The 16,893-nt window shown below is 37.1% G+C and overlaps 2 protein-coding genes and 1 non-coding gene across 3 annotated transcripts; 1 reads left to right on the forward strand and 2 right to left on the reverse strand.

The window, feature by feature from the left end:
• Positions 1 to 338: 338 nt before the first annotated feature.
• On the reverse strand, positions 339 to 848 carry LOC104246376 (uncharacterized). The gene has a single exon (XM_009802179.1). It carries the CDS (start codon positions 846 to 848, stop codon positions 339 to 341), a length of 510 nt encoding a protein of 169 aa, XP_009800481.1.
• A 4,552-nt stretch (positions 849 to 5,400) lies between these two features.
• On the forward strand, positions 5,401 to 8,350 carry LOC104246372 (uncharacterized). Its single transcript, XM_009802178.2, has 3 exons — positions 5,401 to 5,778; positions 6,340 to 6,592; positions 7,685 to 8,350. The coding sequence occupies exons 1-3, from the start codon at positions 5,671 to 5,673 to the stop codon at positions 8,047 to 8,049; spliced, it is 726 nt and encodes a 241-aa protein (XP_009800480.1). The 5' UTR covers positions 5,401 to 5,670; the 3' UTR covers positions 8,050 to 8,350.
• Positions 8,351 to 9,932: 1,582 nt separating this feature from the next.
• TRNAR-CCU (transfer RNA arginine (anticodon CCU)) lies at positions 9,933 to 10,005 on the reverse strand. Its single transcript has one exon. It is a non-coding gene; the product is annotated as a tRNA-Arg (tRNA).
• Between the last annotated feature and the right edge of the window lie 6,888 nt (positions 10,006 to 16,893).

Raw genomic sequence — 16,893 nt, forward strand, 5'->3', positions numbered from 1 at the left:
CTTTTCTTCAGACTTTGTATGTAGTAAATCGACTGTCTGTGACACTGTGACACCAGGTTTTGGGTGATTAAGGCTTGAGTAATTGTATTAGACATAGATTTCAGATATTTTATTAATGTATTCCGCTTTAATTTAAAGTTCCGCTGTTTATACGTTATCGTCTTATATTTGTTAAAAAGAAAAAAATTGGACAATGAAGTAAGTAGTTAAAGGATTGGCTTGCCTAGATCACGTTAGTAGGTGCTATCATGACTCCCGAGGGTGGAAAATCCGAGTCGTGACATGACCTCTCCCTCCTAAACCCACATGCCCTCTAATCTGCGAGTGATCTCCACCACCTACTGGAATGTAACACCCGTCTCCAACTCCCGGGCTATGCTGAATCGGATATCATGAATGAGTCCCTCAATGAACCTACAGACTCGCTCTCTAACTATAGAAACCAAAGTAGGTACATGTCTGGACAAATCACTGAATCTAACGGCATATTCTGACACCAACATAGTGCCCCTAGCGCAACTGTTTAAACTTCGCGCGCATGCATCCCGAAGAGTCTGGGGAACAAACTCTCTCAAAAACATGTCTGAGAATTGTGTCCATGAAAGTGAAGATGCATTGGCCGCGCTACCCAACTCGTACACTCGCCACCACTGATATGCCGCTCCGTTAAGCTGGAACGTAGTAAAAGCAACCCCACTCATCTTCGCAATACCCATAGTGCGGAGAATGCGGTGGCACTTCATTAGAAAACCATGTGCATCCTCTAAAGCCAAACCACTGAAGGTAGGAGGGTAATACTTCTTGAACCTCACAAGTCTAAGTTGTTCCTCCTCAGATGTTGCTGCCATAACCACGAGCTAAACTGGAACAACAGGCTGTGTTGGCATGACAGCTGGAACCTGACCAACATGGACACGCTGCTCAGAAGTACGGGCATCGGGAGTTTGAGCTCCTCCTCCGGTTTGTGAAGTGGCTGGTGAAACCGGAATTAACCCCGCCTGAGCTAATATACCAAACATACTCAGGAACTGTGCTAAGTACTAACATCTCCTGAAGTCCGGAGGTAACAACATGCGCCTCTGGTGCCTGTCCTCAAATCGAAACTACTAGAAGCTCATCAACTGTTGCTCTGACAAGTGCTCCAGATGTGGCGCGTTCCCCTCCTTGACCTCTACCTCGGCCCTGGCCTCTTGCGACTCTAGTAGGGGGCATGGGTGTCTACCCAGCTAACCCGATAGCGCGTGTCCTCACTATCTGTGAAAGAATAGAGATACAAAGGCTCAAACTTCGAAATCAAAAAATTCGCACGATGGGAATGAAAGAAGTGGAATTTTCTTAATAGTTCCGTAGCCTCTCGAAGATAAGTACAAACGTCTCTGTATTGATATGCAAGACTCTACTAAACTTGCTCGTGACTAGTAAAACCTATAAACCTAGAGCTTTGATACCAACTTATCATGATGCAAAAAACCATTACAGGCGTCGTGATGGCACCTAGTCTCTAAGACTAGGTAAACCGGTTACTAATAACGATTAGGAAAATTTTTAACAATGATAATTTTAAACAGAGTCTAATATGAATACTGAAACAAAAGCGTAACAAGCCTATGCAGCAATAGCTATAACAACCTCCCATAATTTGGTAATACATAGTCACGAACTCTAGCTAAGTACATGAAAAGATCTCAAAGATCGAGATACAATACAGTTCAAATAACAAGCTGACAATACAATGAAAGGAAAGAATTCCAAAGGACTACGACGACCAAGCATCTCTACCTTAAATCCTCGCGACCAATATATTGACTCTGCCCGAGTCCGATATCTCCATTACCTGGCTCTGCGTTCCAAATGACACAACGGAGCTATACTAACTCCCAGAATTGAAATACGAACCCGATATCAATAAAGTCAACTCCCGGTCAAACTTCTCAACCTTCCAAACCTTTAACTTTTCAATTTTCGCCAAAATGCGTCAAATTAGCGTGCGGACCTCCAAAACTAATTTCAGACACACACCTAAGTCTAAAATCACCATACGAAGCTATTAGGATCGTCAAAATACCATTCCGGAGTCGTCTACAAAAAAGACAAACTCCGATCAACTCTTACCGCTTAAGCTTCTAAAGCAAGAATCCTTCTTCCAAATCAATCCCGAATCATCCAAAATCCAAATTCGACCAGACATACAAGCCATAATACACAATACGGGAGCTGCTCGAGACCTTAAGCTATCGAACGGGATGTAAATTCTCAAAAGGACCGGTCGAATCCTTACAGCACAATAGTCATTTACCATAAACAAAAAACAGAAAGGCTTATAAGCCAACATATTCCTTACCTGACCCAAAAATAAATAATGTACTCATGGAAGGTCACTCGACACCATTTCCTGGGTGCACAATACCTTTGGGCCTGAGAAATGCATCTAGCCCAGATTTGCACAAATGACCTGTAGGCGACTATCAAAATCCTGTTAGCATAATTGGCTTTTCGCAATTAGAATTTTTTATGCAACTAATTTTAAAGAAAAAATTAGTCCACTAGACTAACTGCGAAAAAATATAAAGAGTAGCCTAAAAAATAGTCATACGGTGCATATATGATCTGAGTAAAGAGAGTGAGATAGAAACATGGGCCTCCGACTAGTCAATGGTTACAAAGGAGGGGGCATTTGTATCTATACCCGCTTTTTGTGTCACGTTTTAACTTGTGTCCGCTTTGCAAAAAAATTTGCAAACGGACCCGCTTTTTCGTATAACTTCAGCATACGGGGCTGAAGTAGCAAAGACAATCACGCAAAACTTCAGCATTTTAGTAGCCGGGCCTGAAGTTCAGCTCTAGAGCTGAAGTTTTTGTTTTGTAACTGTCGAACTTTAGCTCTAGAGCTGAAGTTTTTGTTTGTAACTGGCGAACTTCAGCTCTAGAGCTGAAGTTTTTGTTTGTAAGCTTCAGCTCTAGAGCTGAAGTTTTTGTTTTGTAACTGTCAAACTTCAGCTCTAGAGCTGGAGTTTTTGTTTGTACTAATATTTTACTTGGCTAATAATGCAGACAAAGCGTCCCAGACACCATCATTTACTATTACAAGTATTCTTCCAACTGATGATAACTGTTTGAACAAAAAAAATATTAAAAGAAAGCTTGTGTAGCATTAAAACATTAAAAGATTCAGACACATTTAGAGGCTTTCATTCAAAGAAAAGAATTTCTTCACAGTATTAGGAGATTTCAGAGACTCTGGGAAGCAAGAAAGTGAATTGTTTCAATTAAAATAACTTTCTGTTTACAAATATTACCTAAAAATTTACTTTGATTCGGCAATCATGTACTATATGAACAATTCCAGCTCCCTCTTCTCTCACTATGAGTAATTGAAAATGAAAAGTATGACTAGACTATCATAATTTGCGATTACTTTTTCAATATAGAGGTTCAACAAGATATTAGGTCATTCTGGGATGCTTTGTAATAGCAAACAGTTAAATATTTTTGCATTATTAGGTCAGTTGAAAAAATATTAATTGAGACAAAACGAAGAAGAAATAATCTGCACCAACAGCAGCAAAAGAAAGAAGAAGGAAACGAAGGAGGAGAAGAAAGAGGAGAAAGGGGACTGAAGTTATTTAAAAAGTGGGTACAAGTTAAAAGTTTTAAAAAAAATAAGTATAGGTTAAATGGGAGCGACCAAATAGGGCGCCCCGTGCAATTTTTACCAAAGGAGTGGCTCTTAGATTAATTTCTTTTCCGACGTTTTTACATTAATCAAGTTAATATTTATCAATATCCTCCTTGGAGAAATTTTGTTACCAACTAAGTTGGACCTAAAAAGATGAAAAAACATGTATACTTAGAAGTAGAGCTGTCAATACGGGCAAACCTGGCATAGCTCAGCCACGCGGGCTTGGGAATTTGACAAGCTGGACTGGGCCAGCCCACTATTTCAATGGACCTTAAAATGGTCGGTCCAACCCAACCCAACGTGTGTCACGGGCCCTACATTTTGAGTTTTTGATGTATGCATTGGATTCAACTAACAGGAAAATGTGTTAGACAAGTTCATTTAGAGTCTATTTGGAAAGCCACCCTCTAATTGGAATTGGTGTAATTACTAGGGTAGTAATTACACAGCCTAGTAATTACATAACGTAATTACGACGACCTGTTTGTTTGTTATAGTGTAATTACAGTGTAATTACATGTTTACTGTTTGGTTGCACAAGTGTAATTACATAGTTAAATTAAATTTTAAATTAAGTAATTATCAAAACTTAAAAGTTAATATAATAAATATATGCCTATAAATTTTTTATAAGTATAAATGATATTATATTTGGTATTTAAGATGTATATTTTTTCGTGAATATACATTAATTTAGTAATCATATATTTATAACTAATATTGTAAAAATAATTTATTTATATTTTTTAATTTAATAATATTTAGTTTAGATTCCTACAAAAATTAAAAATATACTTTTATAAGAACAGCATGGAATTCATGTTTGATAAAATAAATTAATTTATAAATATAATGTCATAACATTAATCAAATATTTTACAAAACTAATCTATTAATTCTAACTAAAAAATGAACAACATGCAATGTGAGCCAATACTACTAAAACAAGTAAATTAGAACCATGAATATAACACAATTTTAAAATTTTTAAAAATAATAATTTAACATATGTCAAATTCCGACATAATATAGTAAGTTCCACTGCAACTTAAGATTAGGAAACATGATAAGTTTATAACCACATTCAACAATGAAATTCCACTTAATTGCATCACTCATTATGTACCAAGTTTATTAATGACTCATTAATATTTTTAATATTAGGAGGTGAGTTTCAAAACATAAAAAATAAAATATAAGCAATTACATGGAATCACAAGAAGTAAAGATAGAGAAATAAAAGATAAATAATGTACAAAGAAAAATATATTTTAAAATTTCAAAAGAAATTAAAAAGTAAAAATAAAATAAAAAATTTTAAAAATAGAAATAAAAATTTATAAAGAAAATAAATTAAAATAAAATAAAAAGGAAAGAAACTAAAAAACAACCTTGTAATTGCACAGTGTAATTACCACCAATTCTCACCTTCCCTTGGGAATTGGAGAGTATAATTACACCCCTCCAATTACACCCAATTTCATACTGACCAAGTAATTATTTGGCCAAATAAATATGCAAAACTGTGTAATTACACCAAAATCTATTTTCAAGGTGACTTTCCAACCATGCTCTTAAAAAAATGAAATCGGGCATAAACAAATTGAAAAAGCTATGCTTAAGAAGATATTTCGAAAGTAATGCATAATTTGAAGGATTATCTCAGTTCTGCTCTGGGACCCAGACCCGAATAAAGTCAGGCCCCACATTTCTTTTTCTCTCTTTTTCCGCTTGTACACCAAAGTTCTGGAGAAATCTAGAGAAAATAACCACAAGCTTCCATCACTTTCCCTATAATTGAATTCCCCACATTCACACTTCCTTCACTTCAATTCGTATAATATACATACCAAGCTCTCCAATTCTCTACTCCGAGTGAAGCATAGCATTCTCGCTGGCGCTTTGATCGATTGAGAGGGAACACAAATTTATAGAAATTGATTTTGGAGATTTTAGGGTTTGTTTTTGGACGCTGTTGTTTAAAGAGAAACATGGATACGTATTACACATTGAAGATGAAGAGGAAGGATTTGGATGACGTCTATGACGAATTCTCCGATTTCTCCCTTTCCTCTCCCGCTAGAAAAATTCGTCGACTGGTAAACCTCTACGACTTGGATACTCTTTTATTTGTTTTATTTTCTAAATTTCTCCTGCTTTTTTTATTAAGTATATGAAATTCTGTTGAATTAGTGATCGATATGCTGGTTTTTGTATTACGTTTTGTAATTTTTGTTTTACTAATGCAATGTTCAACTTTGGCTCAGATCATACCCTGTGTATATGTTAAGAAATCCACTAAATATGTACATATATTAAATTCCAAACCTAATCATTAGCACTTGAGGTGTTGTTCTAGTATCCCAAACCCATAAAGTTCAAATCTTTTGGCAGTGTGGGACTGAAGTTAGTTGTTGTTGAAACAATCGTTATTGTTGTTTTTGTTGTTGTTGTACCAGAATGGATACAGATGAATCAAATAGCTGACATCAACTAATTTGGGATTGATGCATAGTCGTGTTGTTTCAACTTTATTTATAGCCCAGTTTGTTGATTGAACTGTGAACAACTCAAAAAATGTACTAAAATTGCTTTCATCACATTCAGTTTGGTTGTGAAGAATTCCTGGTAACAATTTTCGCTATTTACTCTATGTTTAGGACGCAGAATTGCCTCCCATAATAGAAGAGGTTGAAGAACCAGAGATTCCTATAGCTTTTGCGCAAGCAGCTACTGATCCAAGCTTTGGAAATAATGGGGGAAATAGGGGTGTGGTGATTGAAGAACTGCCAAGTGTGCCCGAGAATGAAGAGAGGGCAATTGTTCTTTTCAAGCCCATGAACACACATCTTGTGCATTCCCCTTCTAATTTCTCTGTTAAAGTGGATCTGCAGTTTATTAATGGTTTCAAAAGTAAGTATCCGATCCCTGTTCTCTTAGTTGTTGATTTAGTTCATCCATTAGTTCATCCATGAGGAAATTTGGCAGTTATGTCGAAACATCAAATAAAAATAAAGATGGAAGGTTTAATTAGATTTTGATAATATTGTGTAAATCAGCTTGAGGTCAACAGGATGTAGTATCAAATTGGTGGTGTGAAAGTTTTCTTTATTGTGTTTCTTGTTATGAAAATTTGTTACGTCCCACAGTTCAAAAAGTAGTAGTGAAGCTCTGTCCAAAATTGGAAGAAAGGATATGAGAGAGAAAATTCAGCTTTCGATCTATCAGTCCTGCTGATGGATCAATCTTACTAAGGGTTGTTTGGTATAAATACTCATATGGTTATACATCAATTCAAGATGAGCTGGTTGGAGTTACTGTTAATATTTAAGCCAGCATGGTATGTTCAAGGCAAACTTTAGGCACTTCCTAAATCCAAACATAACTTTTGTCAATGCAAGTGGAGGTGAAGTAGCTCCGTTTCTTCGTATTTGACTAATTTATTGTCAAAAGAAGTTAGGAATCACTATTCTTTTTGTAGCTTGTTTACTTGATAACTAATTGTGGAGCTGAGCTAACAAACATTCAGAATCCTATATTTATCGAATTTTTTTGGAGGAAAGGGTTGACGGTAATGGGCCTGATGAGAAGCACTGATAACACATTTGAAAGAACTAATGGTCTTGGCTTTTATGAGTTCAATTGTTGGTTTCTCATTTTAGTGAAAATGAATGTGATGGCGATATTGCTTGAAGTTAGAATTTGAGTCGGAACGTTTTGAGTAGAAGTCTAATCGGATCCACAGACCGAGCCAGAGACGTTGATTCTCGTTGTCTATTCCTTGGTTTGATTAGGTGTTAGCGTTTTGTACCTATGCATGGAAATATTTTTAAAAAGCCAAATGAGTAGCTTTGCTCTAGTTTGTATTATTCTTATGATCTTCTAAGTTCTTTGTTCTTTCCAAATTAGGGTTAGTTGGCTGAAAATATATATTTTGCTGAGCTCTTTTTTGATTAGGCATTAAAAGTTTCAAAACTAAATAACCTGTTTCTGTATGTTGTGCAGGTCAAGCCTTTTGGGGAAACCAAGCAAATGCATTTAGACCAGCTCACAATGGAGCAACACCAGAGGAGGACCCTGGTTCTACAAAAGAGTGTCTAGCAGTTGTTCCCTGGGTTCCATCTCAGCTTCCTTCTGCACAAGGAGCTCAAGTCCTTGGTCAAGCTGACACTTCAGATATGATGGATGCTGAAGAGATGGAGGGAGTAATGATGGATGTCGAAGATAGCAGTGTAAATGCTGAGCCAAGAACTGTAGTCGAGGCTGGTGCAGTTAGTTTAAATGAAGGTTTGCATCCATGGCAACAACAGCATTGTATGACTACTCAGCTGCCTCAGAATACATCAACACCTATTGTTTGGTACCGGTAATTGATAACAGGATTAGGATGTTGTTGTAATCATGGGATACTCTCAAACACTTCATATATCTCTCCTCTTGCAAGGAGGCATTGGCTAGGTAAAAGAGGGAGAAGTAAAGAGTAGAAAAATGTAGTGGTATGCTGCTTGAATTTTTTGTCAAGGTAGGAAGGCCGAAGGTAGTTGTTCGAAAGTCAGCTTTGATGCCTCAAGCAAAAAGATGCTTATAGTCTAATGTCTCAGCTCAAGATGGAAATGCAAAATCTTCGATTGATTTTGCCTTAGTTGCAATGATGTTGGATTAGTCAGCTTACCTGAGCTTATCGGTCTCTTTCAGTTTCAACACCAACGTCCAAAGAGCAAAATTTCTCAAGTATGAAAATGGATGTGGGTAATAGTCAGATTGTTATGGAACATGTTACATGTCTAACCACAAATGCAGCCTAGCCCAATAATGAAGCAGCTTTTGTAGTTCAAGTGTAGCCGTAGCTATGTGAGGTCTGAATGCTCTGAGCACTTAAAAAACAGCAACTAAATATAAAAGCAAACAAGTAACCATCTTAATTACTTGTTTATCGCATTGAGTAGATTAAAATGATTTAATGAACACTAACTCATCCAGTCATACTAGTGACGAAGTTGTTTGTGAAGTTTGTACGTATGGATTTTCATATAGCAAAGGGAAAAAAGAAGGCCCATTAGGTGTGCATGGTACTCCAATATTTTCAAGGCGGAATATATCTAACAGTCCCTTAAGCTCGCTAGTATATTTTATTGAGCAAAATTCATTTATAGCCGTTCGGGCTAAATTTATAACACCCACTAGCCCGAAGTTACATTATATACTGTGTAGCCAAAAAGTTATTCTAGTGGCTAGCCACCGAACTCACAAGCACCTGATTAGCCGAAGGCAACACTAACAGTTTTTTTTGCACTTTCCCCATTTAGTTTTGCTTGGATTCTTTCTATATATCTTGTGTTTCCCAATCTTGTAGTATTACTTCAGTAATTTTTTCTTCCTCGCATGACCTCTTTTCGGCGAATTTCTAAATATGTTCTTTGTCGGCCAAAACTAATAGCCCAAAGAATTACATTATTTTCCATTTGCAAGAATTTTGGCTTTTATAATACTCCCATCGAAAACATTGGAAGTATGAATTAAGGAGAATTACATCAATCATCAATGTTGCCAGTTGGCCAATTTTGAGAGGGACATACAACTGTTTAAATTATTTTCTTGACAAGCTATAATCTTTTTTGGCTTACATGATATCATCAAATTAGAAAGAAAAGGAAATTTATGAAAAGAAGAATACAATTCTGGTTATAACTTTTTAAATCAGATATGCAATTGGTCATTTGATTTTCCAGTTATGTCTTGGTAAGTGGTAGGGTACAACCATACAAGGGAGAAATGTAGTGGAAGGTACATAGAAAATAGGTTGTCACTATTCGTAAAATATACAAAATAGACTCTTATTGTACAATTTATATACAATAGACTGTCACTATACAAAAAATATACAAAATAAATGTAACTATACAAAATATATACAAAATAGATGTAACTATACAAAAAATATATAAAAAAAGCTGTCACTATACAAAAATACATGATACACTCCAAATACACAGTGTGCACACATTACACATACAAAATTGTATATAATTTATATACACTATGTTTACATATTAGAAAATACACATTATATACAATTTTGATACATTGTTCAGACAGATTATACATTTAATCTGTCTAAATACATTATGGGTACACAAATATATACACTTTAGATACACAAGCACACTCGAGATAGGCTCAATATACACCAAGGATACACTGTCGTACTTAGGATACAATATTTATACATTGCAAAATAAATATATATATATATTGCGCCAGGCAGGGGTCGAACCTACGACCTTCAGCTTAGGAAACAAGCGCTCTATCCACTAAGCTACAGGCGCTTATGTTGTCATACTCATTCCTTTCGGCTACTATATGCAATACTTTTGGGCCGAAGGGCCATTTTTTGTAAGTAGGACAAAACATGGGCTATTAAAATTTTGAGGGGCTATAGAGGGTAGTTTTCCCTATTTTATTTAGATACTCGAATTAGAGCCTGTTCAAATTGAGCACTTGAACATATGATAATTTTTTTTATTCTGGCTTAAACTTCTGGTGAAGAAATATTTTTATTGGAAAAGGGTATGAGATGCCCCTCTACTATCATCAATAGTTTAAAAAAGCCCCTTGTTATACTGTTAGAGCATTAAAACCCCTGCCGTCTTACTATGAAACACAAATACCTTTATTTTAATAGATGAGCCACGTGGCGAGACCAAACTCATTCGATTATTTTTAATATAGAACTGACCTAAACCCATTACCCGGCCCTAAAATATTAGACCCTTCACCCTTAATTTTATCGACTGTCAAAGGCCTAAATTATTTTTCCCTTTTTCTTTTCACTCTCTCGAAGCTCTAAGGGACCGGCAGTAGTGGTGACTCCAAACTACCGATTTCATATGCTCTTGCTCTAAATGTTAGTCTTTTCTTCATTAAATTGCTTGATTTTTGTGTTTTAATCAATTTCGCTGACGGTTTGTCATATTATTCTTATTTTTGCGGTCTAGGGTTTCGATTTAGACTACATCTAAGCTTTATCCTTCATTTTTATGTATATACTTTATAGTTTGTCTTATTGTAATAGTTGCATGCTTCAGTTTTGAGGTGGTCCCGATTTAAAATTATTTTGTACTAATAAATTCGTATGGAGTATATATCTAGGTGTTCCTTTGTTACTTTAAGATTGTTGTTTATTATTTTAAGGTGGATTTATCGTCTTCTGGTTTAGGATTTTTCTTAGAGGTAGTTTTTTAAGTGGATTATGATTATTTTTTTGGTCCTAATGGGAAAAATGTCTTTGTTTTCTGTGATATTGACTGAGATTCAGTGTTTTTTCTTTATTTATTAGCTAAGGTGGTCCTAAATGTAGGACCCTTGAATGCATGTGCTTCATTTAGTGTTGTAGGACCCTTGAAAAGCGGGTGTGTACCGACCCGACCAGTTGTTTTGCTTTATAGAATCCTGTCCCCTAAATAAGACTCCCCGTACATGCTTTTACTGATTTATGACTTGCGGGAAGGGTTGGTTTGGGATTTGGAAGAGTTCGGTTGAAATCAGAACACTTGGTTCCTTAAGTTGGCTTAAAAGGCTAAGCTTGACTTCGGTCAATATTTTGAGTAAACGACCTCGGAATCGAGATTCGACGGTTCTAATAGGTTCGTATGATGATTTTGGACTTGGACATATGTTCGGATCGGGTTTTGGATGACCCGAGAGCGTTTTGGCGCCTAATAATGAAAGTTGGTTCTTGAAGGTTTTAAAAGTTCATTAAATTTGGTTTGGAAGGGATTTTGGTGATATCGAGGTCCAAACAGAATTTCGAGATTGGGAATAGTTTCGTAATATCATTTAAAATATACACGCAAAATTTGGTGTCATTCCGAGTAATTTAAGCACGTTTCGGCGCATTGGAAGTAAATTGAGGAACTTGAAGTTCATAAGTTTGATTCAATTGGTTTTGGGGTGTGATTCTTAGTTTTAATGTTGTTCCGTGCGTTCCGAGAGTTCGAGCAAGTCCCTTTTATGATTCCAAACTTGTGGGTATGTTCGGGTCGGGCCCCCGAGTGTCGATCAAACGAGGCTCGGACAAAGTTGGGAGTTTGAAGCAACAGCTGAAGCTCCCCAGATCTGTATTAATCGCACCTGCGGTTGCCCAATCGCAAGTGCTGGCTCGCAGGTGCGAGGCACGAGCTGCAGAAGCGAGAAATCAAGGGCAGCCCAGTGTCGCGCCCCCTTCTTCCCCTTCCAGCGGGGAGGAGTCTGGGTTTCGACATTTATGGGGTGTGATGACTCATTTCTTTTTGGGAATTGGGTATTTAAAGAGTCGCCACCTAACAATTTTAAGGTGCATTAGGGCACCTATAAGGTGCAACTACAATTATGTTTGATAACCAGAGATAGGGTAAGGGTTTGAAATTATCCTAAGAAGAATGTGTTAGGCAACCCTCAGGATCCATTAGTGTGGTTCCCGACCAGATAATTTTTGTGAATTTGTGCAATTAGCAAATAAACAAGTAAGGTTCAAGTAATAGGGGATTTAAGTTAAACACACAAGCGTTTGAAAACAATTATTGAAAGATGAAATTTCGAAAAGAGTTATAATCTAAGGCATGCTTATGAATGTAAATGGGGTGTCCTATGTTTATTTGTAATATGGATCATATCAATGCAATACCCGGTATGACACTCCTCAAAAGAGAGGATACATGTTGTCACACCTCCTTTTTACACCCTGAAAAATGAAGTTTCAATTCCTCAAAGCATTCAGCAATTACACAGACAAAATCGACACCGCAACCATGGCAGGAACTCAAACGGACGGGAGCTCGGACCTCGACGGAACCTCGTCGGATATTTTTTTTTAAAAAATAGCCGGATCTGATTTTGTAGAACAAAGTCACTAAAATAACTGAAAAATGAGAGGAAAATAGTGGAGAGAGACAAAAATGCGATTTCGTCGGCGTTAATGGATGTCGCCGGAATTTCTCGAACTAACTGAAGTCCCACGAATTCCTGTTCTTTCTTTTGTTGTGTGTGTGTGTGTATCTGTTTCTAACAGTGAGGACGAAGAAGACGAAATAGTGGTCGTCTGGGGTGGGGTTCATGACCTTGTATTTTTCAATGGCTGCCCGTGTATATCCAGTATATATCGAGAGTATCTCTAGTGTATATAGAATGTATAGTAACTGTATATCGAGTGTATACCCCCTGTCTCCTTTAAGAAGAAGCCATCCCTTTTTTTTTCGTCTGTGTTTTGAACTTCTCCTCTCGTTTCTTCTTACTTGAATTTTTTTCTCTCTCTTTTTCTTCTTTTTATTTGTGAAGTGTATTATATAGATGTGTATGTGTGTTTTTGTGTAAGATCGTGTGTGTGTGCCAGTGATTGTGTGTGTGCGCATGATGTGAGACGTGAGGGAGTGAGCACTAACACGAGGAAGTGGGGAAGTCACTAATATGAGAAAGTGGAAAAGTCACTAATATGAGGAAGTGGGAAAGTCACTAACATGAGGAAGTGGAAAAATGGGAGTTAGGAGGAGAAATCGTGGGGCGGTTGAGGAGATCATGGGTAAAAGGGATATTATTTTGTATCTTTCTTAATTTACTGATTCTTGTTCTTCCATTAGTTTATTATTTATTTTATTTTAACTTTTCTTGGCACCCCTTTTTTTTCTAAAGTAAAACACATTAAAAGTAAGATAATTTTTTTAAAATATTAAGATTAGACCTAAAAGAAATATTTACACTAAACTAGTATAAAATTTGAGTGCGGTAAAAAATTAGGTGTTCACAGCTGCCCCTCTTTGCTTGGAAACACGAAGAGTTTTCGGGCAAAGATAAAGTGAACCATGTGACTAATTTTTTGACCATATCAGTATTCAAAAGAGGCAAAAAAAATAAAAAGAAAAGGTGCAACCGAGTCCTGGTTTTGGACAGCCTACATATCCCGGGTTATAAGGGAATCAGGTCGCGTGTAGTTCAGAAATGGATGAGGTGATGAAGTGATGTTCGAGAGTCGAGTGAGGTTCCGTCCGAGGCTCCGATCCGCAATCCTGATATTACATCAAAAAACAAAACATGAAAAAAACTAGCTAAGCCTATCAACTATGAGTTACAAGATTCCTATCTATAAGTCTTCTGAAGCTAGATCTTGAGTCTTGAATGGTTCTTCATGCAGACTTTGGATTTGAACCTTGACGCTTGCTAGTTGCAGGTGCTAGCCCATTCTTCTTCAGATTTTCGGATCAAGACCGGACATGTAGTGCTTGTCACCTTAACCATGTCTTGAGAAGCTCACATCTTTGATCAACTTCTGCATTTGGATTCACTTCTTGCCTTTCTCTTTTTTTTTGGATCGTGACTAACTTTTGTTGATCAGCTCGGACTGTTAACTCGCATTCTTGCCGCGAACTTCTTTTATTGTTGACTTTAATTGTAATCTGAGATGTTTTCCCTTTCCTCCAAGTAGATGCCTGACCGCTGAACTTGAATTATACTCCCATGCTCTCCAGGTGGGCTCCTGATTGCTGAAACTTGAATTGTATTCTCTTGCTCTCCAGGTGGGCGCCTGACTGATGAAACTTGATTTGTATTCCCTTGCTCTCCAGGTGGGTGCCTGATTGCTGAAACTTGAATTGTATTCCCTTGCTCTCCAGGTGGACGCCTGATTCCAACAAAATAGACAAAAATAAAGAAAAATTTCTGCCCCAGTTTGGTAGTTGGGCATATATATGAGTGTAAACTAAATCATGTTACCAAATATCAGTAAGAACTTGAAAGCTGAAACTTGAATTGTACTCCCTTGCTCTCCAGGTGGGCGCCTGATTGCTGAAACTTGAATTGTTGTTCCTTGTTCTTCAGGTGGACGCCTGATTACTGAATCTTCAACTACTTTTCCTTGTTCTCCAGGTGGACGCTTGATTGCTGATACTTCAACTGTTGTTCCTTGTTCTCCAGGTGGACGCCTGATTGCTAGTACTTGGTCATGCTCTTATCTTTAACATCCGTATTGTTCTCCCTGTTCTTCAGATGGGCACCTGACTTCAACAAAAATAGACAAAACAAAAGAAAATTTTCTGCCCCAGTTTGGTAGCTGGGCGCATCTGTGAGTGTTAAACTGAATCATATTACCAAATATTACTAAGAATTTGAAAGCTAGGTCCCATTATCCAGGGGGTCCTGACAACTCTTAACTAAACGACAATTTTAAATCTAAGCTATATCTTTTAAAGTATGACTTCTGCTAAATCTTGTTATCTAAGAAGGTCTTAAACTACTCCCCATTATCCGAGAGGGTCCTAACAACTCTTAATTAACGACAATTTTAAAGCTAAATTATATCTACTGAAGGTATGTCTTATGCTAAATCTTGTTATCCAAGCCAGTTTTAAACTACGTCCCATTATCCAGGAGGGTCCTGACTAATCAAGTCTTATCTTAAGAGTGACAATTTTACGGCTAAATTGTACTCTTTTATAACAAGACTTACTTATCTAATGGAATGCTTAAAGTTACGTCCCATTATTCAGGTGGATCCTGAAAACTCTTATGCGAACTTTGAAGCCAACTTATATCCCTTTTGGTGCACATTTGTCCTATATTCACTACTTATGTTTTTTTTGGATTTTAACCTAGGTCCCATTTTTCAGGAGGGTCCTGAAGTTTCGAATTGAGTCTTGTCTTAAAAAAATGAAAAATTCAAACCAACTTATATTTTCACGAAGTAGAGCTTATGCTAGATCTTGTACTCATGGATGTTTTGAATTAAAGCTAAGTCCCATTTTCTAGGAGGGTCCTGAGAATTTATACGATCAAACCTGCATGGTACTTGCTTTCCTTACAGGGTGCTTCCTGAAATAAATGCCATCTTTGCCCCTGTTTCAAATCAAAGAAATCTTGTCAGTTTAAAACGTGGTGGTTAGTTGTGGCATTCTTGCTGGGGATGGTTTTCTCTTTGCCATGCTTTGCTTCAACAGACTGCCTTGAACTGGTCGAAAGGACTGTTTTGACCTCATGACTGATCCTTAACTGTAGGATCCCCAACTGTTGTTTTTCACTTCTGACCCTTTTATTCGTAACCATACATCTCTCATGACATTACTGAACCATTCCACCGATTTAACCTTTGATTACACCCTAGGTCCCACTTTTCATCATACTATCTCCAGCATGTCCTAACCGTATTTTGCTTTGCGCAATTTTGAATCTGGTAGTACACTTTGACATTCCTTCTTATTTGTTGGAACAAGGCTAACCTTGGAAGAGCTTTAGAGGAGTAAAAATTAACAGCAATAAAATGCGACGATTTTGAGAATTAAGAATAAAGAAGAAAATCCAAATTTGGATGACCGTTGGAGATACGAAAAAGGAACTTATCTGAGTGGAGTCACTGGCACCAATGATCATGGTATGTATTTTGGATTAATCAGCCCAGTCTATTTAACCAATCTCCTTTCCAATTTTTTTACTTTGTTCTCCAAGATTTTCACAACCCAATTTTACTTTCCGCCAACTTACGGACCTTGTTCGACTTGTAGTGCCCTGAAGGGTTTTCACCGACAAACCTCTCTCATTCGTTTGTTCCTCAATTCCTTGTCGCCTTATGGTGACCGCGAAGGTTTTCACCGATAAGACTCTCTTATTTTTACTTTCTCTCAGCTTTCGTCACCTCATGGTACCCGTGAAGGTTTTCACCGATAAGACTCTCTCATTTTTACTTTCTCTCAGCTTTCGTCGCCTCATGGTGCCCATGAGAGTTTTCAGCAATAAGACTCTCTCATTTTTACTTTCTCTTAGCTTTCGTCGCCTTATGGTGCCCATGAGGGTTTTCACCAATAAGATTTTCTCATTTTCATTACTTTTCCTGCTTAGACCAGAGTGTTATCCTGATATGAATCACCTTCATTTGCTCAACTTGGCATCTCTCGAAGACTGATCGGAAGTCTTTCTTTGGACCGTAATGTGGGCTTTTGGATGGGGTTAGAAAGAAAGGGTATCAAAGGCTCAAAACTATTTGACATGGGATTAAAATTACAACTCTTGGAATCACATTTCTTATTACAAGTACAACTTCTGCTCCAGTTTCTTGCTTGGGGATCTTTTGATATTTTATTTTACTATGACCGAGCCGTGAGGCTGCCTATGTATCCTTAACAGGAATCAGGTCAAACGTAGTTCACACTTGAATTTCCTTGTTGTTATACTTTCTCTTTTCACTTCTTTTCTTTTCT

The sequence above is a fragment of the Nicotiana sylvestris genome, chromosome 5, assembly GCF_000393655.2.
Source record: "Nicotiana sylvestris chromosome 5, ASM39365v2, whole genome shotgun sequence".
Lineage (NCBI taxonomy): Eukaryota > Viridiplantae > Streptophyta > Magnoliopsida > Solanales > Solanaceae > Nicotiana > Nicotiana sylvestris.

What these genes read in the sequence shown, in the direction of transcription:
- LOC104246376 (XM_009802179.1), bottom strand. Translation starts at nt 848, where the DNA reads ATGGCAGCAACATCTGAGGAGGAACAACTTAGACTTGTGAGGTTCAAG.
- LOC104246372 (XM_009802178.2), top strand. Translation starts at nt 5,671, where the DNA reads ATGGATACGTATTACACATTGAAGATGAAGAGGAAGGATTTGGATGAC. An exon ending in CTAGAAAAATTCGTCGACTG is followed by an intron (nt 5,779 to 6,339) that starts GTAAACCTCTAC and finishes CTCTATGTTTAG; the next exon opens with GACGCAGAATTGCCTCCCAT. An exon ending in GTTTATTAATGGTTTCAAAA is followed by an intron (nt 6,593 to 7,684) that starts GTAAGTATCCGA and finishes TATGTTGTGCAG; the next exon opens with GTCAAGCCTTTTGGGGAAAC.